This window comes from Capricornis sumatraensis, chromosome 18 (genome assembly GCF_032405125.1).
Source record: "Capricornis sumatraensis isolate serow.1 chromosome 18, serow.2, whole genome shotgun sequence".
Classification (NCBI taxonomy): Eukaryota; Metazoa; Chordata; class Mammalia; order Artiodactyla; family Bovidae; genus Capricornis; species Capricornis sumatraensis.
In genome coordinates, this window is record NC_091086.1 from 47563376 (window position 1) to 47591352 (window position 27977).

A 27977-nucleotide genomic window follows, 5' to 3' on the forward strand; every position below is an offset into this window, starting at 1 on the left:
TGAGCTTCACCCAAGAGCAGAGCCAACTGTTAAAGGGCCAGCCAGTGAATGGGTGTCAGAAGTGCCAAACACAATAGGAGAATGGGGCAAAGCCAAGAGTGGGATTTACAGGACCGAGAAGTCAGGGTGGCTGCCAGAGGGGAAAAGATGTCTCCAACACTGGCTCAGTCTAAGCTGAGAAATAGTAGCTGGGACAAATTTAAGTCTACCTCTTAAAGATGTGAAAACACTGGTAGGTGTAAAGACTAGACCGACTCCCTCGTCCAGAATGAAAGTATGATTAAATGAATAGTATCTCTTTCTTCCATCTCAGGAATAAAACAAATGGTTTCAGAATAAGATTAAAAAATATTAGGGCATTTAAGTGTTTCTTCACTTTCTTGCAAGGGAGTGATTTTTCAATGTAGCCCTGCTTACACAACGCTGTAGACTATCCATGTGAGTAAACAGGGTTTGGGACAATAACAGGTCAAATGATATGCTGACTAACCCTGGTCTAATTCAGTGATTCTCAGCTTTTCGTGAGATTGATCCCATTAAAAGTCAGATGCAGGGTGCATATTTCTTGAGAGAAATATACACATGTGCACTTACATACAAAAATTTGCACATAATTATAAAATCCCTGGTGGCTCAGAAGTTAAAGTGTCTGCCTGCAATGTGGGAGACCTGGGTTCGATCCCTGGGTTGGGAAGATCCCCTGGAGAAGGAAATGGCAACCCACTCCAGTATTCTTGCCTGGAGAATCTCATGGACGGAGGAGCCTGGAGAGCTACAGTCCACGGGGTCGCAAAGAGTTGGACACAACTGAGCGACTTCACTTTCACTTTCCTAAAGAGTTAATGCACCCTAAGTCATCCACGTAAAGAGGTCATGGAAAGTTGGATGAATTTTGAAGGAGCCTCCTACTAAAGAACTAAGTGAACCCACTCCACTGTGTTTGATTTCATTTCTTTTGAAACATGGATATTTTCACACATGTGCCACATTTGGTCTACTAAAAGATAAATTGTGCAGACTTGTGTGAATGCCATCAGTGTGTCAGAGTGCTGACACTGAAGTGAATGATGTTTTAAGTCCATGCTGGCACAGGAACTGTGGCCTCTGTAGGCTCCCAGAGCTCATGGATATGTATATCCTTGCTCAAGTATTTTTAGGTGATGAAGATCCCACCCAAGATGGGACCATTACATGGCCCAGGATCAAGTTCACAGCCATGCTCCCTGGGGTGCTCAATAAACAGCCTCTGATGACTTAGGACATGATAGTTTACACTTCAGAATAAAACATGCAAAATAAATCCCAGCAGATGGAGAGAAGACCAAGTCCTGATCAGACTTTGTCAAGTGTGTGAAAGAGTAAAGAGACACTGATATCTTAAAAGTGTGCGTTTGGGCAAGCAGGATGCAGGGAAAGGAAGGAAGCACTCCTGCCTGTGCTGCCTGCCAGGCTCACTTGTAGGGTCTGAGACACTTAATCTCTGGGTCATGGGTTTGCCCTCGTATTGGGCACATTGTTGTTAAAAAGGTCAGACTGATGTAGTGGAAAAAGAAAGTCACTGGACTGGGAGTCAGGGGACGCCACTAATCTTGGCTTGGCCACCACACAGCACATTCTAAAACCAAATACCAGTGCTCTAGAATTGGAACCATTCGGTGGCAGAAGCCAAACAGCTCCATTAAGACACCCTTGAGTGAGAGCCACTGCACATGTGGGCAATCCAATAAAAACCACCAGAGAAGGCTAGACAGACAGTTGGCGAGCGCTTATCTGAGCCAGGCTGGAAGCTCTACTGATACTACCGGGCCTCTCCCATAGGACTTTACTGCTAGCTTTAGATTTCTGATGCCCCCTCAGATGGCCTTCAGGATCCCCACTATAAAAACCCACTACTGACCCCCCCAGTACCATCTCCCACAGTAGGAGTGGATTTGAACTCCTGGCGCTATGCACCTGCTAAGGTCTAAGCACAGGACTCTGTCACCACCCAACAGTGCTGTACTGACTGCGATACAGTGGCTACATTTGGGAAAGCCACCTCCTCCTGGGCTTCCCTGGTGGCTCAGATGGTAAAGAATCTGCCTGCAATGTGGGAGACCTGGGTTCTGTCGCTGGGTTGGGAAGATCCCCTGGAGAAGGGCATGGCAATCCACTTCAGTATGCCTGGAGAATCCCCATGGACAGAGGAGCCTGGTGGGCTATGGTCTACAGGGTCACAATCTACACGGTCTATAGGCTCAGCTGGACACAACTGAGCGACAAAGCACACACACACACCTCACCTCCCAGGCTGCAGTCTTCACCACTGTACAGGAAGAGGGCTGGGTCTGATGTCTTCTGGTTCAATAATAACTTATTGGCTGCTTCCTAAGTGTCAAGCATATAGTAAGGGGGAGGCAAGAGTAGACAGCTCTCATGGAACTTCCGGTGTAGTAGAGGAAGTCAGAAGTAATTTAAAAATCTCACACACAGGCATGTGGTTACGACCAGAGAGGCAGGCTATGATGTCGAGGAGCAGAGTGCATGAGTTAGTCTGGAGTATCAGGGAAAATGTCTTGAGAAAGTGTTACTTGAGTTAACAGCTGAAGGATGAGCAGGGGAGCTAAAGAGAACACTATATGCAGGAACCTCAGACACATGGGTTACACTGCTCCGGAATATAAAAAGCAAAAGGAAGAGAAATAATGGCTACCATCCATTGAATATTTACTTAATACCTGGCATTGTGTTAAACATATTTAAATATTTATATACAATGCCAAAATTCTTTTAACCTGTCAGTTAAAAATTATTATCTCCACTTTATAGTCAGAAACCTAAGGCACAGTTTCAGAAACATGCTCAAATAAAAACACTGAGAGGCAGATCCAGGTCTATGAAAAGGAAACTGGCACATTTAAACACTATACTGTCTCCCAATATAATGGGCCCTATTAAAACATGAAGCATTGACTAGATTAGGTTTCCACAAGATTCACTAGTAAAAGAACAAATATACTTTAAAAATACTATTGGGACTTCCCTGGCAGTCCAGGGGTTAAGAATCTACACTCCCAATGCAGAGGGCCTGGTTCAATCCCTGGTCAGGAAACTAGATCTCCCTTGCCACAACTAAGAACCCGCATTCCACAAGGACCCAGTGCAGTCAAAAACTAACTAACTAAATAAATACTATCGTATCACCCATAGGGATGGTGGAGACAACGTCATAATATACAAGTGCTAACAACTAGACAATCACCGTATACACAACACCCAAAGCCCCAACAACAGCCCAACCCTGAGCAATCTTATTTTCCATCAGATCACACATATACCTACCCAACCGCCCACCAGAGGTGAGTGAGACAGGAGCAGACTTTTGACCCAGAAAGGCTAGCTTACAGGCTGCCAGTGGCCTGGAAAGCTCCACCCTGACAAACGTGTATAGGTTCAACTGTGATTATATTCTCCAAGATAAGAACCGGGAAATAGGAGAGTCCAAGACTTGACGTAGAGAGAGGGCAGAAATATTATTCCAAGTTGTGTGGAGATTATCAAAATTTAAAAACTCTAGTAATGAAGGAGATCCAGTGATACAAATTCCAATTATAAGATAAATCCATTCTGGAGACGTGATATACCACAAGATGACCATAGTCAACAATACTGAATTGTAAAGTTGAAAGTTGCTAAAAGAATACTTTTTATAGTTTCCATCACAAGAAAAAGTTTTGTAACTATGCCAGGTGATCAGTGTTAACTAAACTTACTGTGGTGATCATTCCTCAATATACATAAATATCAAATCTTTATGTTGTCCTTAGACTTATACTGTTATATGTCAATTATATCTCAGTACAACTGGGGTTCAGGGGGAAAACCCTGGTAATGCAACTCACCACATTATAAGAGAATAAAGAAAAAATCTGATTATTTCAACAGATGTGGAAAAGGTATTTGATAAAATCTAATCACCTCAACCTACACAGGTGATTAAATTGCAAAGAATTTATACCAATACATGCGTATATACACACATAAGTACAAATAAAATTGAGAAAATTTGAGTCAAATCAGTGCCTTGTTATCAGTGTCAATACCCTGGTTGTGATCATGCATGAAATTTTCCAAAATGCTACCAATTGGGAAAACTCAGCACAATATATAAGGAATATCTCTGTATTGCATCTTAAAACTACATGTAAACTTGCTCTTATCTCAATTAAAAAGTCACTTTAAAAAAAGAGAAGGCAAGAGTTGGAGATGGATGGAGGGAGAGAGAGAGAGAAGGAAAGAGAGAAAAAGAGGGGAGAAACAATCACATTAATAATAAAATTTGGTAAGTTTAAAATATATAATAATAATTTTATTTAAAAAATTTTATTTATTTTTAAAATAAAATAAAATTATTTTATTTTAAATTTATAGTAATAATTTTATTTTATTGCCACTCCATCCTTCCAATATTTAAATATAGCCTTATAAAATTTTTAAAGCTTCAAATTTTTGCATTTTGAGATCACAAGCCTTCCAAAGATGCCAACCACATGCTAATATGACAACCACGATGCTAATATGCATGACATGGAGTCAGGGATATCAAACAGTTTATAATGCCTACAATGAAAAGGTGTGTCCTGTCATAGAGAACAAAGATGTTTGCCAAGGGAGGGGTAGGGGAGTGGGACTGGGAGTTTGGGATAAGTAGATACAAACTACTATATATAGGCTGGATAAACAACAAGGTTCTACTGTATAGCACAGGAAATTATAGTCAATATCCTGTGGAACCTTAATCAAAAAGAATATGAAAATGAATGTATATACATAACATATATGACACAGTCACTTTGCTGTATATCAGGAATTAATAATATAACATTGCAAATAGCTATACTTCAATTTAAAAAAAATCTGTGTCCAGATCCTTCCCTTAATCTACATTACGTGACTCTTGATGTTTTCTGTGCTATTTTTATTTCAGTTATCCTAATAAAGGGCATCATTTTGCTAAAACAGAATTCACCAACAAATGAAAATCAAAGAGAACTTCCACTCTTTCCCCAAATCACACTTGAATGGTGATATGAGCAGATATGAAATGTGTTATATGCTCTTCATTTTATTTTTTTCTTTTACTATTTATACACTATTCTGTACTTCGCTGTTATCATTTAATATATCACTCTGGTTTTTCCACCTGAGTACACAGATATTTGTCCTTATTTTTCACAATTCCGTCCTATCCCATTGCATGCATATGTTATAATTTATATAAATAGTCCCTTATTGATGGGCAATTAATTAGACTGTTTCCAGTTTTCAGCCATAACAAATAATGCTGCAGTGAATACTCTGTACAATTGCAATGCCAGTGCTTATACTTCAGCACCTGCTTTATTGTTCCAAGTGCTTTACATAGCTAAAAGATAAATCCCTAGATACAAATTTGCTAAGTATGTGCCTTTGAACTTTGAAAGATCTTGCCAAAATGTTATCCCTGGTATGTTCTTCATTTTAAAGTTAAGAAGGCAAGGACACCCACTACCACTACTTATATTCAATATTGCATTGGGATCCTATCCAGTATCCTTAAAGGTTTTTATTCAATTAATTTTACTTAATTTTAATTCAGAATACTTATGTATGCTCTTAAGCATACTTAAAAGAAAAAGAATCAGAAAGAAACAAAACTGTTACCATTCACAGTTCAGGCATTGCTATTGCTAAGTCACTTCAGTGGTGTCTGACTCTGTGTGACCCCATGGACTGCAGCCTACCAGGCTCCTCCGTCCATGGGATTTTCCAGGCAAGAGTATTGGAGTGGGGTGCCATTGCCTTCTTCAAGGAAATGTACAGAAAAAATTCAGAAGTAATCAAGAGAGTCCACCAGAGTTGCTGGGTTTGAGATCAATAGCCAGGACTGCAAAACTCATGACGAATGTCATGAACAGAAAGTTCCAAGTAAGCAGATGAGACAACCCATTAGTACAAACAAGAGAAACAGACCCAGGAAAGAGCTGAGCCTTGAGATGAAGACCACCATGTCTTGCTAGTCTGCTCCAGCATCTCCCGCTGCAGGAGATCAAGCTCTAACCAATGTCAGGCCCCATAGCTCCCTCCTTCACAGTACCCACCGCAACCACCTATCTAAACTAACTCGACAAACATCTGCAACGACACTCAAGAGAGCACAGCTAAAACACACATAACTAGAAAGACAAAGTCATTAGGAGGAGCTCCGATTTCTACTTTATATGATCATTTTTATCTATTTATAAGATCCAGGATGGTCCAGTGGTTAAGACTTAGAGCTTCCAATGTATCAGTCACAGGTTCGATCCCTGGTGAGGGAACTAGGATCCCAGATGTTGCATGGTGTGGCAAAAATAAATAAACACCAATGCTAAGTATCAAAAAAAAAAATAACATAAAATCTATTTTAATGATCCTGCCATCAAAGAAAAGCAGTATTATAATCTACAACTACAAATAATCTCTAATGCAGCAGTCTTTGATTGGAATGTATTCTGGATCTCTGTAGTAGGTACACCTTTCAGGAAGATCTTGCCCAGACTACCATTAAAATAGAGACCTGGGTTCAATCCCTGAGTTTGGAAGATCCCCTGGAAAAAGGAATGGCTATCCATTCCAGTATTCTGGCCTGGCAGAATTCCATGGACTGTATAGTCCATGGGGTTGTAAAGAGTCGGACATGACTGAGCAACTTTCACTTTCACTTCACCATTAAAATAAGATTTAATATTCTGAACACAAGATAACTAATGGTCAAGAAGATATACCTGGTGGAGCACTGGAATGCCAACTTTCACCCACTGAATATCATCAGTGTTGGCCAACCTATACTGAAATATTTGAACTTCAACAACTTCAGGAAGAAGACAAATTTGTCATTAGACAAGATGACACCATTTTTGAGTTTTTAATATGAAGCAGAAAATTAATATGAATTTAGTAAAGCAAAATAACCTATCATGGCATATGTAAAAGACTCGGATGCTTTCAATATTAACACAGACCACCTCCGGCAGAACTACTAAAGGAATCATGATGCCCTTTGTGTCCTTCCATATTCCTGGGGCAAAGGATTCTGATGATGACAAAACTATCATAAGTTTCTATTAAAAACTTCGGCTCTATTACAGAGTGCTAAGTCGCTTCAGTCATGTCTGACTCTTTGCAACATGTCTTACTCTGTACAACACTTTGGACTATAGCCCACCAGGCTCCTCTGTCCATGGGATTCTCCAAGCAAGAATACTGAAGTGGGTTGCCATGCCCTTCTCCAGGAGATCTTCCCAAACCAGGGATGGAACCCAAGTCTCCCTCTTGCATGCAGATTCTTTACCATCTGAGCCACAAGGGAAGCCTGGGAGGTGAGGTGGCTTTCCCAAATGTAACTACTGTATTGCCGTCAGTACAGCAAAGGATTTTCCCAACCCAGGGGTGGAACCCAAGTTTCCTGCATTTCCTGCATTGCAGGCAGATTCTTTACCCACTGAGCCACCTGGGAAGCCCCCTCTCTATTACAGAAACCCTACTTCTTTCATAATTCAGACCATGATGTCCAATATGGCAGCCACTGGTCAAGCACTTTAGCTGAATTAAGATATTCTGTAAGGGTAAAATGGGCTTCCCAGGTGGTGCTAGTGGTAAAGAACCTGCCTGCCAATGCACAAGATAAAGATGCAAGTTCATTCCCTGAGTCAGGAAAATCCCCTGGAGGATGGCATGGCAACCCACTCAGGTACTCTTGCCTGGAGAATCCCATGGACAGAGGAGCCTGGTGGGCTATAGTCCAAAGTGTTGTACAGAGTCAGACATGACTGAAACAATTTAGCATGCAAGGGCAAAATACATACTGGACTTCATATAAGAAAAACATATATACAATCTCAATCATAATTTACACTGATTAAATGCTGAAATATTTTTATATCTAAGGGAAATAAAATGTATTATTAAAATTAATTTCACCTGATTTTAACTTTTTCATGTGTGACTATCAAAAAATTTTTAATTATACTTGTGGTTCACATTGCATATCTAGAAGACAGGGCTGATTTAGAAAATCAAAAGATATTTTAAATGATGTGTTATATACATGTATATATATGGCATTTAAGACATTAATATCTGTTTATAAGACCCTTTGTATGTCACTGGATAGCAAATTCCTACAAAGACAAGTATGATCCTATAACAATAGTACAAAAGAGGCACCATTTGTTTAGTTCCAACTTTTTGACCAGATAGTGCTAAAGACTTCAGCTAGATTATCTATGATCCACCCTTGTCTAAATGAGGAAGACTGAGGAATTTGCCATGGATCACACAGTGAGAAGTCCTGCTGCTTAATCCTGAGCCTGGCTTGAGCTCCTGACTCCAGTCGGAGTTAGAAGATGCATCTTGGAAGATGCTGAATAACAACCACACTAATGAAGTGGGATGCTCTGGAATACTTCAGTAGGAAACAGCCCGCAATGGAAAGAGGCAACAACAGGGCCACAAGTGAGAGAAGCAGATGGGCCACGAAGCTAAGACAGATTGCCAAAAGAAGGAGCCTTCTAAAATCCAAAATATCTTCCTCCACCAAGCTTTGGAAAAGTTAGACATGCCAAACTTTGGCAACCCTTCATCTGTCTTCTCCCCCAACATGCTGCTAGCAGAAGAGGCAAGGGAAGTCTCCAGACCTCTGCATAGCATGACCACAAGTACCCACAGAAAGCAATTTCTCTTCCTGCAGCAGCTGGAAAAGTTTAAGTGAAGGGTGGGGTGATGGGGGCCCAATGGAGAGGAGAGAGGAAAGTTGGCCAGGAAAAAAAAACACACACACAGAGCAACAGTGACATTCAGACCTGAACCCAAGACTCTTTGAATGATTCAGAACAGGATGCTTTATCACATCTGATTTAATTTGACGACTGTTTTTGGGATGCTGAAGGTCTAGGCTCCTAATCAAGCACTTACGTAATCTTCCTCACTGAGCCCTTGCTTCTCAACAGAACTTTTCACCTCCATGGAAAACTTCTCAAACTCAGGTTTCACTGTCCTCAGTAGAGTGATTGTTTGGAGGGATGAGTATGCTTGCTTAGCTTCAAAGTCGTGTTTGTCTCCTCTCTTCCACGAGCCATCTCCTATGGGAGAAGTAAAAATATTTATAATTCCAAGCCAGTCACCACAAAGGGGCCATTCTCCCTTTTCTACCATGATGTGCTTCTGTGTTTCTTTTGGCGGCTGGGGCAGGAGGTATTGTCACAGTTTTGTACTTGGGTGTAAAGTGACAACGTCAAGATCATCAAGGGAGAAGAAGGCCCTTTGGACACATGTTCCTTTGAAATGTGAGACAGAGAGAAAAGCACTGTTGGATTCATTGCCTTATAATAACCATGTAACTGGAATTTTAGGCCCTCAAGAATTGCAGCACTGCAGGAGCAAGAAGTAGGTTTATCCCTTTCCATTCACACTTATTTTTTAAGGAGATCAAACCAGTCAATCCTAAATGAAATCAACCCTGAATATTCATTGGAAGGATTGATGCTGAAGCTGAAGCTCCAACAAAGAGCTGCAAAGAGCTGCAAAGAGCTGACTCATTGGAAAAGACCCCGATGCTGGGAAAGATTGAGGGCAGAAGGAAAAGGGGATGAGAGAGGAAAAGATGGTTAGATAACATTATGGACTCAATGGACATTGATCTGAGGAAACTCCACGAAACAGTGAAGGACAGGGAAGCCTGGAGTGCTGCAATCCATGGTGTCACAAAGAGTTGGACACAACTTAGTGACTGAACAACAAATTCACTTATTATTCAATACCTACAATCAACTGTGAAGGTCAACCAAGTTGTTAACGTGCTACAATAAACCCAATGCTATGTAGATGTGGAAGGCAAGGATGGCTACATATGAAAATGAATTTATAAAGTACTATAAAGTTGGTACTAAAAGAAAAAGAGATTTGAGATTATTGAACTATTTCTCAAATCTCTTCAGGCTGAAAAGTAGCTTAGGTGAACTTGAAAATTTGTATCTCTTTAGTGCTGGCAACATCATAAAGATTATTTATTAGACAAGTCCATCAGCACATCAGCAGTAACAAAATAAAAATTGCTAGCATTTATTGAGCATATATATATTATAATAATAATAAAAGCCTCATTATTGAACACTTTATATGTATAAACTCATTTAACCCTCTCAAGATCATGTGACTGTGGGTACAATTTCGGTCCAGTTCAGTTGCTCAGTAACGCCCAACTCTTTGCAACCCCATGGACTGCAGCATGTCAGACTTCCCTGTCCATCACCAATTCCTGTAGCTTGCTCAAACTCATGTCCATCAAGTCGGTGATGCCATCCAACCATCTCATCCTCTGTCATCCCCTTCTCCTCCTGCCTTCAATCTTTCCCAGCATCAGGGTCTTTTACAATGAGTCAGTTCTTCACATCAGATGGCCAAAGTGTTGGAGTTTCAGCTTTAGCATCAGTCCTTCCAATGAATATTCAGGATTGATTTCCTTTAGGATTGACTGGTTGGATCTCCTTGCAGTCCAAGGGACTCTCAAGAGTTCTCCAACACCACAGCTCAAAAGCATTAATTCTTCAGTGCCCAACTTTCTTTATGGTCAGACTCTCACATCCATACATGACTACTGGAGAAAACAGCTTTTACTAGATGGACCTTTGTTGGCAAAGTAGTGTTTCTCGTTTTTAATAGCTGTCTAGGTTGGTCATATTAATTTTACAGATTTGGGGGTACAATTTTACAGATAATTGGTTATAGTAATCTTCTCTATTTTACAGATAGGGGCTTCTCTGGTGGCTCAGACAGTAAAGAATCTGCCTGCAATGCAGGAGACCTGGGTTCAATCCCTAGGTTGTGAAGAATCCCTAGAGGAGGGCATGTCAACCCACCCCAGCATTCTTGGAAACCAAGGCATTCAGAAACCTGCTGTTTCACGACTCTCCCTTTCACAAAAGCAAACGCAAATTACATGGATAAGAATCATTCTTCTTCTCTTTATCATTTCATTTTTGAGAAAAGAAGTAGTTTGTGGGACCCTAAAAGGAAATAGGAACATCTGACTTTTTACCATAGTAACAGTAATTCTGAGAATTATCATTATGATCCCTAGAAATTTCTGCAAATATAGCAAGAAATTCAACAGGCTGGAGTCCAACATCCAAGTTATTTGTTTGCCCCCAAGCCCACAGTCCATAGAGGCCCAGAGCCCAGCAGCGGAACAGTGAGGATGTTTCCAGAATGTGCAGCCAGGACTCGTGGGCCTTGCTCCAATCTTACAGAAAATGTCCAGTGAAGAGCTGATGGCTTTGCAATTTCTATTGTAGCTTAACCCAGACAAACATGGATTAACTGAACTACACACAAGTTTCTATGATAGCTACCACAGTGGGCATCATAAACGTTACGAATGGTCTCCACCACCTTCCAAAGAGGAATTTAGAGATGGACATGTAAAAAAATTGAAGTCACTACAAGATAACAGCTTACTACACAGGGCAGCGAGTGGCACATGGAAACCACACAGAGCATAGAGGAAGAGGCAACCGGCTCCAATGAAGGAAGTTTCATGCCAGGAAGAGGCATCCGCCTGGCCTGAAATGTGTGAATAGGATTTTAATAAGATGAGAAGAGGATGGAAAGGCATGCTTGGCAGAAGCTACAATGGCACGGGCAAAGGTGCAAACGTGTATGCCATTCAGTGGGCAGCTGGGAACCTCAGTTTGGAACAGGAGAAAAGACAGGGACAAAGAATTTGTTTGTGGAGACCTCTCTTTAGTCATAATCCTAATAATAGCAACCATTTATTAATTGCTTACTATGTGCCAGGGAGCTGTTAAAAGATAAATAAGATAGAGCCAAGGACAGAATTCATTAAGGGCTAGATCAGTTCGCAATAAGCATAAGATTAAATTTTAGGCCACCAAACAAAACTCGATGAAGTTGTCCTCCTTCTTCTCCTGGACAAAACCTCCTGAACACCGATGAGGCTACAGCTACGCCAGTGCTCAGAGCGCACGTGAGCTGTGTGTCACTGTCATTGGCCAGGCCAGGGTCAACCCTGCTGGGTGCTCAAGACACAGACAACATGGCCTTTTGTCAAGGGGCCAAATTTCGTTTGCTAGAAAGACCCCAACTTCTAAGAACATCCAGAAGATCTTCAGCCCACGGAGGAATCCATTTCTTCTAGTGCAATCCATGTTCATTGATTCATTTTGAACTGACTCGAGGTATGAAGAGTCAGCAGGAATGATGGTTCTTGGGCAAAGACAGTCAGTGTTTCTCAGCTTTGGGTATGAGTCCTCTCCAAGGGCACAAGAAAGGAAATAACCCTCTAAGTGTTCTGTTGCATAATTAGAAAATACACATAGATCCGGAAACAGCAACTATCTCAGTTACTATGATAATGTGGAGAAAAGCATTTTTTATTTTGAAAGAAGTGAAATTTGGTACAATACAGCTGAGTACCACAATCTAAAAGGTAATGACTTTGAAGTTTCGTTTTCTAGAAAAAAAAGAATGGAAACAAAAATGACTAATAAATGTAAGCCAAATTAAACAGGTACATAGTCACAAGCAAAACTGATACTATGACTTCCTGCTTTGAGCGAGTTTCTTGTTGTGTTATGTCAGTAACCTTTCCCATACGGAGCCATTGAAAGCTAGGAAAGCGGAGGTCAGCTTGGCGGGATGCCCCATCAGTGAGGACAAATTTAATTCAACAGACAACTGGGTGCCTCTGGAGATTTACGAGCGGAACAGAAGAATGACATGATCAGACTCATGCCTAGGGAAATAGCAGTGGATTAGACTGGGGAGACACTGAGGGTTCAGAGCCACAGGCAAGAGGCAAGAGGTTACGAGAGGTTACATGCACAAAGTCACAACTCGCCCCCCCCCCCCACAAAAAAAAATTGTACGTGGGTCTCCGGGTGCTTCAAATCACAGGCAAGTTCTCTTTTCTTTTCGTGTTTTTCTGAATTTAGCAAATTTTCAGCAGCATGTGCTTTTAGAATCATTAAAAGAGGGTGAGCCCTTGAGAACGAATGCAGAGGGCTGTGCAAGAGGAATGTGAAGACTCCACAAGAGTGAGGGAGTGAACGACAGCCGAGAAGGACGCACGTCACCGGTGATGCCAGAGAGGAAAGGCCAACGGTTGTCAGAGGAAACAGCAGAGCCAGAGGGAGGAGAACGGGTTAGTGGATGTGGAAATGATTTCAGTTAGGGTCACGGTCAATTCAAGGTGACTGACTGCAGAACACCCACGTGGCAGCACCAGGCTTCGGCTGGAAAGAGTGGTCTGAAGCCAGCAAGAAGAATGAGGGCTAGAGAAAGTGCTGGAGGTCACATCCACATGTCTTACACTCAGAACTCAAGAGGAGAGGGCGGAGGGTGAACGTACACCCTTTGGGGGTGCTGTTTTAGTGGGCACAGGAGTGAGAGGAGCTAGCAGAAAGCCAGAAGAATGCTGTGCCACCAAGGCTAAAAAAGAAAACAGGGATTCCAGAAAGAAATGGACAGAAGCAATAGGGTAAGAACTAGAGCTGACCTCATACACCAGCCACAAGCCACGTGTGTGACTATTTACACTTCAATTAACCAAGATTAAGTAAAATTAAAATTTCAGTTCCTCAGTCACACTGGCCACATTTTAAACGTACAATGGTCATACGTGGCCATGACTCCTGTACTGGGCAACACAGGATAGCACACTGCCAGCATCACAGAAGGTTCCACTGGCCAGCACTGCTTTAGAAGCACGCAAGCATGGTCTGCGGTAAGGCTGATGGCCTTGTCAGTGGTGACCAGGCACTCTCAGAGGAGTGATGGGTCTATTGTCTTACTCCTACAGTCATTCTGAACAAGGGATTAAGAAGAGAAGAAAGAAGGCAGCTAATGAGAGGGTAGGCAAAGAAGGTGACTCTGGTAGATTTCTCAGGAATAAAGGAAAGTGAATTTGCTTTCTTTATTTGGTTTGGTTTTAAACATTGTGGAGATCCAAGCTTGCATTTGGGCCTCCCAACTGGCGCTAGTGGTAAAGAATCTGCCTGCCAATGAAGGAGGCATGAGACGCAGGTTCGATCCCTGGGTCAAGAAGATCCCCTCAAGGAGGACATGGCAACCGACTCCAGTATTCTTGTCTGGAGAAGTCTATGGACAGAGGAGCCTGGTGGGTCACAGTCCCTGGGGTTGCAAAGAGTCAGACATGACTGAAGCAACTTAGCACGCATGCATGAAAACTTGCATTTCGAGTGAGAAGGGTACAGAGTATTTGTGAAAGAGGAAATATCTTGCTCAGCTCCAGGCCCTAGGCTCGGCAATTCTGTGGCCAGGGAGCTGGCTCAGGCCAGTGGTTCCCACACTGGGATAACCATGTCATCCTGTAGTTCTCCAAACTTACCAAACACTCGGCACATAGTAAGCCTTTGGTAAATGTGGGCTAAGTGACAAGCTGAGACATCACAGACCACATTCAAGAAATGATGGACAAGCTGAGACATCACAGACCACATTCAAGAAATGACGCCTGGAGTACAACCAGGACTGCTGCAGAACACTGTGGCTCCTGACCTCTGGCAGCCATTCAAGTGAGAGAAAAGCATCAGCCTCCTTGCCTAAGCCACTCTCTCCAAATGTAACATCCTTGCCTTGACCTTCGCTGGTCCAGATCCTCCCACCAGTGATAACAGCACCACTTACTGAGTGAAGCCACTGTGACCAGCTTTGCCTAGAGCATTTCATTCTTTAATCCTCATTAAAAAATAATAATAATATATCTGTATATACACACACTCTATGAGAAATATTGAAGTATGATCCCCATGTTACAGATGAGGAAACTGAGGCTTAAACATGCCCGAAGTCACTTGGTTAATACACAGAAAAGAAAGTGAAGTCGCTCAGTCATGTCCGACTCTTTGCGACCCCATGGGCAGTAAACTGCCAGGCTCCTCTGTCGATGGGATTTTCCAGGCAAGAGTACTGGAGTGGATTGCCATTTCCTCCTCCCGGGGATCTTCCCAACACAGGGATCAAACCCAGGTATCGTGCACTGCAGGCAGACTCCTTACCATCTGAGCCACCAGGGAAGTCAGTATTCAAACACAAGCCCAGCCTCCAAACACCGGTGCCATGCCTGCTCCTCCTCACTTCATCCAAGTTTAGGATGTTCCAAGATTTAAATTTGCAAACAGGGGGCTTCCCTGGTGGCTCAGTGGTAAGGAATCGGCCTGCCAATGCAGGAGACACAGGTTGGATGCTTTGTCTGGGAAGATCCCATGTGCCACGGATCAGCCAAGCCTTTGTGCCACAACCCTTGAGCCTGTGCTTAGAGCCTGGGAGCCACAGCTACTGAGCCCGTACACCCTGGAGCCTGTGCTCCGCAACAAGAGAAACCACGGCGATGAGAAGCCCAAGCACTGCAACTCAGCACTTGCCTCTGCTTGCCACAATTAGAGAAAAGCCCGCGTGGCAATGAGACCAGCACAGCCAAAAATAAATTAATTAAATTATTTTTAAAAATAAAACTGCAGATTCAGTGGGAGAACAAAATGCTTTAAAAAAAAAAAAAAAGGAACAGAGGAAGAAAGATTAGAAAAGGAAGTGTTTAAATGTGGTTTAACAACTGTCACAGTTGAAGGATTCGTGGAGCCCTGTACCAAGATCACAGATATAAAGCCTTATGACAAGGCCCTGTACCAAAGTCATCTCCCAAACAGACCAAGCCCCATAGGAATGGTTGCCCTGAGGACCCTGATCAAAACCAGCCAGCTCCCTGACCCCATACTAGGTAAACATACCCACCCTATAGCATCCTAACCAATCACCTAATACCACCCTTCCAACAGGAATTTTCTTTGCCTTGAGGCTACAAAACTTGGCTAATAGCCCACAAAAGGTGTCAGCTTTTCCCACTGTTCCAATAGTCAGCTCTCTCTCAAGAGCCACACAGACCACAAGATTGTGTGAGAATTCTCTTTTCTCATTACTCCAAACTGACTGTAACATGCATGTACTCATGATCAGTCACTCCGTCATGGCTGACTCTGCGACCCCATGGACTAGCCCACCAGGCTCCTCTGCCCATGGGATTTTCCAGGCAAGAATACTGGAGTGGGGTGCCGTTTCCTACTCCTGGGATCTTCCCGACCCAGAGATTGAACCTGCATCTCTTGCATCTCCTGCATTGGCAGGTGATTCATTACTGCTGCGCCACCTGGGAACATGTCACTTTAACAGCAAAACATAAATCCAATTCCTCCCCGGTTTCTCTGTCATTATCCTACTGTTAGCGAGTCAAGTAATTTAAGTGCATTCCCAGCCCTGGGATACTTCTATCCTCACCTTAACTAGTGCACTCTGAGTTCTCAGGAAGTCAGGAGAAGTGCTACAATACAATAGAGCCCCAGACAGGATCACCCAAATGACTTTCCACCTAAACTTACATCCAGACAAGATAATGCCAGGAAATGGAAATGCCAACAAGTGCTATCCAAAACTATACAGAACAATATATATCAATTTCACTCTAGATTTCTTTAAAACCTATGCTTTCAATCTATTTTCCATCATTTGAATTCCTTATAATAAATTCAGAACTCCTGTAACAATATAATTGGAGGCAGACCTGAGAAATTTTTTGAGTGCCCACCAAGACAATCGGATAATCAGTAAATATGGACACACTATCAATATGTTTCTTAAAAAAAAAATCTCAAAGATTATTTAAAATGGAGCCTTTTTCTAGCAGTGGTGTAGAGTTTCATGTGAAGAAGCACACGGAGAGGAGGATGTTGGATAACTTTTCATGAACATATGTGTTGGTGGTGGTTTAGTCGCTTAGTCGTATCCCGCTCTTTGCAACCCTATGGACTGTAGCCCACCAGGCTCCTCCGTCCATGGGATTCTCCAGGCAAGAATACTGGAGTGGGTTGCTGTTTCCTTCTCCAGGGGATCTTCCCCACCCAGGGATCAAACCTGTGTCTCCTGATTGGCAGGCAGATTATCTACCATTGTGCCACGTGGGAAACACTGATTCTTAGGATATAAAATCTCAGAGAAGGCCCTTTATGAGCAGCAGACTCCAGAGCCTCGGGTAGGTCACTGTGCCTTCCGTAAGATCCTGTTTGCTGCTTCTGCTCTGAGGAGGGAAGGCGCTTCAGGGACTATGACAAACATGGACAGTTGCCTCCCTACGTCTATTCTCCCGTGTCCGTTAGTAATAGATTCCTGGATTGATCTGGGGGTACCAGTGAGACCAGCTGAAAGCACACATTTCCTGCCTCCCACTTTCAATGAGGGGTAGCAAATGATATGTAACCAAAAAATAATGAGTGGGGCCCCCGAGAACCTTCAAACAGAATTAAGTCAACTGAAAGGATCTCTTTTTGCCTCTCATGTTCCTCTTCTGCCTTCCCTAGAATTAAGATCTAATCCCTGGAATTCTAGCCACAATTTCATCATCTTGAGGATGGATGCCATCCACTAGGACTGAGGTAGCCAAAAACCCGAAAAGGCTTAGATTCCTGATGACTTTATGGAATCATCATTCTACCCTGGTTTGCCCGCCTCTGGACTTCTTACAAGTGAGAGCACAAATCTCTACATTTGTTTAAATTACTATAATTAGGAGTCTTGGTTATTTGCATACAGATATAATTCCTAATGCAACCAGGTCCTTATGAGGTACTAGACAAAAGTTGTTTAATTTGGTAACAGAACAATGTATGGCCTAAATCAAGCTATAAAACTACACCACAGGAAAATGTACAGAGTATTTTTTTCAAAATTATCATTTTTAAAGTACTATATGTAACTGTTGGTGTAAATTGAAATTAATAGTAAACATAACTAACATTTACTAAACACTCATCATGTGCCAAGAAGTTTTCTACACATTTCACACACACCACATCATTGATTACTCTGTCTGATGCCATGAGATAAGCACTATTATTATCATTAGAAGAAACTAAGGCTTGAGGATGAGGGCAGGGTGATATCAATTTGCCAAGAACTAGTTTGTGGCACAGCCTCTCAGGCACATTGACAGCTGAGCTCAAAGCCTAAGCAACCAGGCTGTAAAAGGGGAAAGAAAGAGGATATAATCAGAAACACCAAGGATAGCCTTTGAATGCTGGGGACACAGGTTCGAACCCTGTTTGGTGAACTAAAATCCCACATGCTGCAGAGCAACTAAGCCCTTGAGCGGTGACTTGACAACTATAGAGAAGCTTCCACATGCCTCAATATATAGAGAATGCCTGAGCACTGCAACAAGGACTCAGCATAGCCAACTTTTTTAATAAAAAATAACAACAATAAAGACTATTTTTTAAAAAGAAAGAAACACAAAGGATACTTTGTAGATTCTATCAGAGCACAATGTATAACTCCATGCAGTTAAATTTTCAAGCAGAAAAACTGAACTAGTGAAAAAATAAGCTTTAAAAAGTTGTCCCTCATGTTGATATATGGCAGAAATTGATACAATATTGTAAAGCAATTATTCTCCAATTAAAAATAAATTTAAATTTTTAAAAAGTTTTCCCAAAAAGAATGATGTAGAAGAGATGAGATCGGCCATGTATCAATAATTCTTGAAGCTAATTGATGGATTCATGGGGATTTATTACACTACTCCTTCCACTTTTGTGTACGTTTTTAATTTTCCATATTAAAAAAGCTTTTAAAAGTTAAAAAAAAAAAAAGTTGTCCCAAAATCACCAACAGTAAGTTATGTATATATGACTTCTCATTCACTGATATGACACAATGAGAAGGACAAACACTACTTTTGTAGTATTCTGGCCAAAGATGTATAAACTCCACTTATCACGTGAGACATTCTACAAAATAATAGACTTATTCAAAGTGTTAGGTCATAAACAACAAACAAAGATTGAAGAACTATCACAGATTAGAGAAGATTAAGAAGACACAACTTAGTGGACTGAATCCTGGAACAGAAAAAGAACATTAGGAGGAAAAGTGTTAAATTTCAAATAAAGCCTGTACTTTAGTTCTTAGTATTGTACCAATGTTAGTTTTATTTTGATAAGTGCACTATGGTTACATAAATTGTTTAAACTAGAGAAATCTGAGTAAAAGGTATACATGAACTCTCTGTTATTTTTGCAAGTTCTCTGTACATCTGAAATTATTTCCAAGGTTTTTTTTCTTTTTTTTTTTCCAAAAATTACCTCTAAAAAGAAGTAAGGTCCAGAGACAAAGTTGAATTGTTTCCATCTTTCAAGGAATAGTCTTATGGTACACAAACTGTTCTAGAGCAGAAAAACAATGGAAAGCGTCCCGGTTGGTTTTATAAAGCTAATATTAACTTGACATTAAAATAGGGCTTCCTTGATAGCTCAGTTTGTAAAGAATCCGCCTGCAATGCAGGAAACCCTGGTTCAATTCTTGGGTTGCGAAGATCCACTGGAGGAGGGATAGGCTACCCACTCCAGTATGCTTGGGCTTACTTGTGGCTCAGCTAGTAAAGAATCTGCCTGCAATGTGGGAAACCTGGGTTCGATCCCTGCTTGGGAAGATCCCCTGGATCTTCTGCCTGCAATATCGCCCTATTAAAATAAGGCAGTACCACCTAAGTTTCCAGTGGTCATGTATGCACGTGAGAGTTGGACTATAAAGAAAGCGGAGCACCGAAGAATTGATGCTTTTGAACTGTGGTGTTGGAGAAGACTCCTGAGAGTCCCTTTGACTGCAAGGAGATCCAACCAGTCCATCCTAAAGGAGATCAGTCCTGGGTGTTCATTGGAAGGACTGATGTTGAAGCTGAAACTCCAATACTTTGGCCACCTCATGCTAAGAGCTGACTCATTGGAAAAGACCCTGACGTTGGGAAAGATTGAAGGCAGGAGGAGAAGGGGACACCAGAGGATGAGATGGTTGGATGGCATCACTGACTCAATGGACATGGGTTTGGGTGGACTCCAGGAGTTGGTGATGGACAGGGAGGCCTTGTGTGCTGCAGTTCATGGGGCTGCAAAGAGTCAGACATGACTGAGCGACTGAACTGAACTGAACTGACCTAAGGGCAAGAAAACTGTCCAATCTCACTCATGATTATAGATTCAAAAATCCTAAATAAAATACTAAAAACTTAAATTGGCAATACATTTTAAAAAAAATCATGCAGACTATGTTTAATTTCAAGAATATTATAATGGCTCAATACTAGGAAATTTATTTAAAAGTATAGGTAAAATGCATTTGATAACATTCATCACTCACTTTCAATTTTTTAAAACCACACTTAATAAACCAAGGATTGTTTTAACATCTACTTCTAACAAGCTACTAAAAATTAAGTACCACCATTGTTACACAAAATTATTCTGAAGGCTATTGTCAATGGAGTAAAAACTGAAAAATAATATTCAACTATCAAAATGGACAGCTAACTATTGCTATTATTTGAAAATGATTTTAAAAACTATTAAAACAGAAGGTTTAATATGTAGAATTCCTGTTTCTATGTAACAGCTACAAAATGTAATAGGAAGAAGTCAGGATCATAACAACAATCAGAAAACATAAAATATCTAAGAATGAACTCAGCAAGAACGATGCGAAATTTAAATAAAGAAAACTGCAAAACTTTACTATATGCATAAAAAGAAATTTTAATAAATAAAATAATTTAAAAGTTAGATGATGCAGAATTGACAGAGATGCAGGAAACAGACATTCTCATATGTTGTTGCAGAAGTGTAAATTGGCAAACCTTGTAAAGGGATAAGTTGGCAATATCCATCAAAAGATAAATGTGTATAACATTTGACCCAGAAACTCTGCTTCTAGAAGCTTGTCTTACAGATTGCACACATACATGTATATATGAATGTCTGTATGTGTACGGGCTTCCCTGGTAGCTCAGCTGGTAAAGAATCCACGTGCAATGCAGGAGACTTCGGTTCAATTCCTAGGTCAGGAAGATTCACTGGAGAAAGGATAGACTACCCGCTCCAGTATTCTTGGGCTTCCCTGGTGACTCAGACAGTAAAGAATCTGCCTGCAATGCAGGAGACCTGGGTTCAGTCTCTTGGTCAGGAAGATCCCCTGGAGGAGGGCATGGCAAACCACTCCAATATCCTCGCCTGGAGAATTCCCATGGACAGAGAAGCCTGGCGAGCTATAGTCCATGGGCTTGCGAAGAGTTGAACACGACTGAGCGACTAAGCATAGCACAGCCCATGTGTATGCACAAATGCATCCCCACAGCGAGGCAACTCGATACAACATTGCTCTTATAAGAAAAAGCTGGAAACAACAAAACACCAAAAACTAAGACTGATTAAAATGCCATGTTAGCATTATAAAATACTATGTAACTATACTATAGATAATGTGATCATTTTTACTGAAAAATAGTTTCCATAAATTCATATTTTTAATGAAATAGACAAGATGTATGCCTAAATATTATCAGTGTACTTTTATCTGGACAGTAGAGTTGTAGCAACTTATTTTCTTCCTTGTGCTTTTCTACGTTTCTCAAAATTTCTATAATACTCATGTATTGTAATGAGCAGGAAAAAGTAACGCAAGCTTTATCCAGAGATGAATTCCAGTACCTAATTTTTTGTGTACTTGCATTCTCATGCACTGTCTCCAAATTCTATGCTGGCAGTAGCCAACTTGCTAAACTCAGTAAATTTCTTTCATTTGTCACAAGTCTCTACCACTATCTCAATGAATTCAAAATTGTATTCAATAATGTAGTTACATTCTGATCTTGGGCCAAGAAGCAAAACTGCCACTCTGCTTCTGTAAAGAGAGGGGGAAAGATGATGATGAGAGCAAAGAGAGAAAAACTGGGTGTTTATCCTGCAAGCCACAAGTCTTCAGTTTTATCCATTACAGGGAAAAAAATTACTTTTGCTTCAACAACTTTTCTTTATCCCCATGAGAAGTGTGATTTATTACGTTCATTCACAATGATCTATTGCTTAAGTAATTTGAATGCAGAGTTCCAAAGAACAGCAAGGAGATATAAGAAAGCCTTCCTCAGTGATCAATGCAAAGAAATAGAGGAAAACAACAGAATGGGAAAGACTAGAGATCTCAAGAAAATTAGCGATAGCAAGGGAACATTTCATGTAAAGATAGGAACAATAAAGGACAGAAATGGTAGAGACCTAACAGAAGCAGAAGATATTAAGAAAAGGTGGCAAGAATACACAGAACTATACAAAAAAGATCATCATGACCCAGATAATCATGATGGTGTGATCACTCACCTAGAGCCAGACATCCTGGAATGCAAAGTCAAGTGGGCCTTAGGAAGCATCACTACAAACAAGGCTGGTGGAGCTGATGGAATTCCAGTTGAGCTATTTCAAATCCTAAAAGATGATGCTGTGAAAGTGCTGCACTCAATATGCCAGTAAATTTGGAAAACTCAGCATTGGCCACAGGACTGGAAAAGATCAGTTTTCATTCCAATCGCAAAGAAAGACAAGGCCAAAGAATGCTCAAACTACTGCACAGTTGCCCTCATCTCACATGCTAGCAAAGTAATACTCAAAATTCTCCAAGCCAGGCTTCAACAGTACATGAACCATGAACTTCCAAATGTTCAAGCTGGATTTAGAAAAGGCAGAGGAACCAGAGATCAAATTGCCAACATCCACATAGGAAAAGCAAGAGAGTTCCAGGAAAACATCTACCTCTGCTTTATTGACTATGCCAAAGCCTTTGAGTGTGTGGATCACCACAAACTCTGGGAAATTCTTCAAGAGATAGGAATACCAGACCACCCGACCTGATTTCTGAGAAATCTGTACTCAGGTCAAGAAGCAACAGCTAGAACTGGAGATGGAACAACAGACTAATTCCAATTTGGGAAAGGAGTACGTCAAGGCTATATATCGTCACCCTGTTTATTTAACTTATATGCCGAGTACATCATGAGAAATGCTGGGCTGGAAGAATCACAAGCTGCAATAAAGATTGCTGGGAGAAATATCAATAACCTCAGATATGCAGATGACACCACCCTTATGGCAGAAAGTGAAGAAGAACTAAAGAGCCTCTTGATGGCAGTGAAAGAGAAGAGTGAAAAACCTGGCTTAAAACTCAACATTCAGAAAACTATGATCATGGCATCCGGTCCCATCACTTCATGGCAAATAGATGGGGAAACAGTGGAAACAGTGACAGACTTTACTTTTTTGGGCTCCAAAATCACTGCAGATGGTGACTGCAGCCCTGAAATTAAAAGACGCTTACTCCTTGGAAGAAAAGTTATGACCAACCCAGACAGCATATTAAAAAGCAGAAACATTACTTTACCAACACAGGTCCATCTAGTCAAAGCTATGGTTTCTCCAGTAGTCATGTATGAATGTGAGAGCTGGACCATAAAGAAAGCTGAGCGCCAAAGAATTGATGCTTTTGAACTGTAGTGTTAGAGGAGACTCTTGAGAGTCCCCTGGACTGCAAAGAGATCAAACCAGTCTATCCTAAAGGAAATCAGTCCTGAATATTCATTAGAAGGACTGATGTTGATGAAGCTGAAACTCCAATACTTTGGCCACCTGATGCGGAGAGCTGACTCATTTGAAAAGACCCTGATCCTGGGAAAGATTGAATGCAGGAGAAGGGGACAACAGAGGATGAGATGGCTGGATGGCATCACCGACTCAATGGACATGGGTTTGGGTAAACTCCAGGAGGTGGTGATGGACTGGGAGGCCTGATGTGCTACAGTGCATGGGGTCGCAAAGAGTCAGACACGACTGAGCGACTGAGCTGGACTGATAGCTTAAGTAAGCCAGTATACCAAAGCAGGAAACTGAGGCACATGCTTTAAGGTTTAGATCCCATCTAACTATACCTCAACTGCAATAGCAGAGAAGTGGAGCTCCACGTAAACACCCCATTTGTGATATATGCCCTTACAGTTTCCCTGAAACTGCCAGTGTGTGGTACCTGAGAAAATGCTCCATGGCCTTACACTGTTGACTTCAGAGAGAATCCTAACCACACTTGGGAGGAAACGTTGTGACCTGTGATCTTGATGACTTAGACAGCCTCCATCACAGGTACCTTGGGAACTTCTCCAGACCCATTTTAAGGAATTAAATGCTTTGGGTCATATCTGTTAGTGGCTCCTGAACATTTTATAAAAGAAATTTAAGAGAGAGTAATCTGGAAGGAAAGCTGGCGTGCTGTAGTCCATGAGGTCGCAAAGAGCCAGACAAGACTTAGTGAATGAACTACAGAAACGATCTGGAAGAAGGAGGGGTTAGTAGCAGCAACTTTCAAAATATTTTACCTCAGTTTACAGAAATGGTTATTTTATTTCTCATTTCACATTATGGTTCATTACAAATATATGTGTAACATGCATAAATATATCCATAGAAAGATGCAATCACATTACTTTAAAGTTTTATGAAACCATAAGTATGCTATGTGTGATACACTTTGACATGTTCTGTTATGTTGATGTGTTAGTCTATTCCATGCTTCTAAAAATTCCATCCAAATCTTGATAAAAGTATTCCAACAGTCCACCATGGTAGCAACCCAAAGTTGAAAATGCACTCAGGAGGAGTCTTCAGGCCCTGGATTTATGATCATTTAGTCCCATAGCCTCACAAGTGGTAATATCTTTCTGCTCTGAATTCTCAAGGGAGAAAAGCTTGAGAACTTAGGAGAAGTGGGAGTACTCAGAATCACAAATTTCCAAAATCCTATCTATGGAAAAGAAATCAACCCTGAATATTCATTGGAAGGACTAATGCTGAAGCTGAAGCTCCAGTAATTTGGCCACCTGATGCAAAGACCCAACTCATCAGAAAAGACCCTGATGCTGGGAGATTGAAGGCAGGAGGAGAAGGAGGCAACAGAGGATGAGACGGCTGGATAGCTTCACAGACTCAATGGACATGAGTTTGAGCAAACTCCAGGAGATAGCGAAGGACAGGGAAGCCTGGCGTGCTGCAGTCCATGGAGTCGCAAAGAGTCGGACACAACTGAGCAACTGAACACCACCACCTATGGAAATCATATCGACTGAAATGAGTTATTGGCCCTGTCTCACAACCCTTTTTTGACAGCCTAGCAGCAGGAGGGGAAACTGGAGGCAGAGTTACCGTAGAAGGAGCTGTTGAAGAGCTCGATGTTGAAGAAGGCATAGTCCCCGCTGGTCATTCCGTGCCTGTGCGCCGCCAGCATGATCCCCCGGATGGTGTCGCTACTCGCACACATGATCACCACTGTGGGAAGGAAAAAACAGATGCGTGACATGGCCCTGCACAGAGGACAGCATCTGACATGGACCAGGGGTCTGCTAAGGTCCTGCAGAATCCTCACAAATTACTCGAGAGTTAACAAAGGGCAGAAGAGTAGCTTGGCAGTGGAGAAAGCTATCTGTCACCACTGCAACCAAGTGGATGGATGCCAACGGTACCCACCATGTGAACAGACTCAGGAGCCCCCAGCTGTGGCACATCAGGGGCCCCAAACCTCAAAAGTGGCCACCTCAATCTAATCAGAAGGAAGCAGCTGCAAACCTAATTTGGGGGACAGTGATTAGAACAGTGAACCTATACCCTTTATAATGGTCACTTTCATGAAAAACAAAAACGACCTGAGACGTTCTAGACTAGCCGAGACTTAGGGAAACAGAAAGCTGAATGCACTGTGTGATCCTGGATTGGATCCTGGGCCTTAAAAATAATAATAATAAAATTTTTTCTAGAAAGGGCATTGTTGAGGCAACTGGAGAAATTTGAATAAGATCTATAAATTGGATAATAGTATTATGTTTGTGTTCATGTTCTTGCTTTTCATAATTCTACTGTGGTTCTATGAGTTAATGTTCTTGTTCTTGGGAAGTGCACACTTCAATTTTTAGGGGTACAAGAGCATGATGACTGTACTTACCCTCAAATAGTTCATAAAAAGATAGCAATATTTGTGCATATATATGTACATGAGTATATATTTGGAAGGGGCAGGGGAGGGAAGGGAGAGATTTGGAATGACAAAGCATAGTGGCAGAATATTTACCACTAGTGAAAATCTGGGTGAAGGCAAGACAGAGGTGCTTTATACTTTCCTACATCCTTTCCAAAAACACAAGATTATTTCAAAATAAATCTTTTTAAAATTCTTCAAGTAAATTCCCAGATTGGCTGAATATAAGATAGTGAGACATGTCAACTGTTTCTTATACCTTACTACTATAGTGGCGCTGGCGGTAAAGAGCCTGCCTGCCAATGCAGGAGACACAAGAGACGCAGGTTCGATCCCTGGATCTGGAAGATCCCCTGGAGGAGGTAGGGCAATCCACTCCAATATTCTTGCCTGAGACTCCCACGGACAGAAGAGCCTGGTGGGCTACAGTCCATGGGGTGGCAAAGAGTCGGCCATGACTGAAGAAACTTTAGCACAGCATAGTATAGTAAATACATTTTCCTCAGAAAACAACCCAAAGGGTTTTCATTTGGCAAATCGGCGGATGCAGCAGGTGGGACAGGCTTTCTGATGTTTGAAGGGAGAACACATTTTTTAAAGCTGTCTCAACACATAAAGGAAATAGATACCAAGATTCCAGGTCCCTTCCCACACGCTCTCGGTTCACATCCACACTGTAAGAGCCGAGAGGCTTTAAGCAGCTGCAGAATACTGTTCCCTGTCACGTAACAACTACAGGGATGAAAGGGAAGAGAGACCTGGCCTTCATCCACTTATTTGGATCACTGTCGATGGCCCCTGACCCCCATGACAGCACCCGCTGTGCTTTTCTGCACGCACAGAGGAGAGGAGAGGCCTGGGTGCCATAACCGCATTATCGCCACACGCGCCAGCCCTGTGCCGTGTGTATGTTCTTTGTAAAAGCATGGGTGAGGAATGATGCAGAACAAACTTCAGGCTGTGCCAAAGCCGCCTTGGCAACCTGCGCTGAGGGCCAGGCGCTTGCTGACATTTCGTTTACTGCACAGGTTAATTCAGAGTGTTAGGTCATGACTCTGACATTTCTTACGACATAACAGCTCAGGGTACAGGCTGAAAGCTCTGCAGAGCAAGTTTTTAAAACCATACCAAACTTCTTAAGATGTCTAACTGCAGGAGTAAGTGCTGTTTGTGCCTAGAAATATAGTTATATATCTAGAATAAATAGTCAAATTCCAAGATGTACCAGTAACGAAGTTTTTGAAGAAATTTCTCATTACTCATTGTGACCTAAATGTTTGTTCTGCTCTCATTTGATTCTAGTCCCTTAAATGATAAGATTTAAAAAAAAAAAAAAGAATAACCGAAAGAAAAAAAAAAAGAGCCTATGCATGTGTACGAGGCAACTCACTTCAATGGAGCCTGACTCTTTGTGACCCCCATGGACTGTAGCCCACCAGGCTCCTCTGTCCAAGGGGATTCTCCAGGCAAGAATACTGGAGTGGGTTGCTGTGCCCTCCTTCAGGGGCTCTTCCCAATCCAGGGATAGAACCCACTTCTCTTAATCTTCACTGGCATGCAGGTTCTTTACCACTAGCACCACCTGGGAAGACAAAAGAGCCAAGGTGTCCCACAAAACAGCCTGGATTAAGGCTGGACAAGCGGATCCCAAAAGGCTCCAGGAAGCTCTCTCTGACTGTCCAACTGCAGTCCTCATCATTTTTCTATCAACTGATCATAGTCAAGAGTCTAGTTCAAGATCACTCCCCATAAACACAACAGGACTCTGTTAGCACATGAAGTGTAGAGTCATTGTTTGGGGAGAAGAATTCTAATAACCTAACATAGATATTTTTAGCTAATCTGAAGTGAAGATTAATTTCAATGAGGACCAAAATAGTCACAAATACATTTGTGTCAATATAGACCTGGAGGTGCCAATTAAGGAGCCAAACTGTAAACAGCAGGGTGTTAGTAAGGATGCAAAAAGGATGAGGAGGGTCAGCTGGAGGGTCCAGGCATCC

At 41.7% G+C, this 27977-nt stretch overlaps 1 protein-coding gene across 2 annotated transcripts in view; it reads right to left on the bottom strand.

The window, feature by feature from the left end:
- Positions 1–27977, bottom strand: part of NPR3 (natriuretic peptide receptor 3) — a 73873-nt gene that overhangs the window by 39802 nt on the left and 6094 nt on the right. For both annotated transcript variants that reach the window (XM_068990802.1, XM_068990801.1), the window contains exons 2-3: positions 25149–25271; positions 8974–9140 (exon numbers count right to left, since the gene is read on the bottom strand). In XM_068990802.1, coding sequence (XP_068846903.1) covers positions 8974–9140; positions 25149–25271 — 290 coding nt within the window. The remainder of the gene's footprint in view (positions 1–8973; positions 9141–25148; positions 25272–27977) is intronic.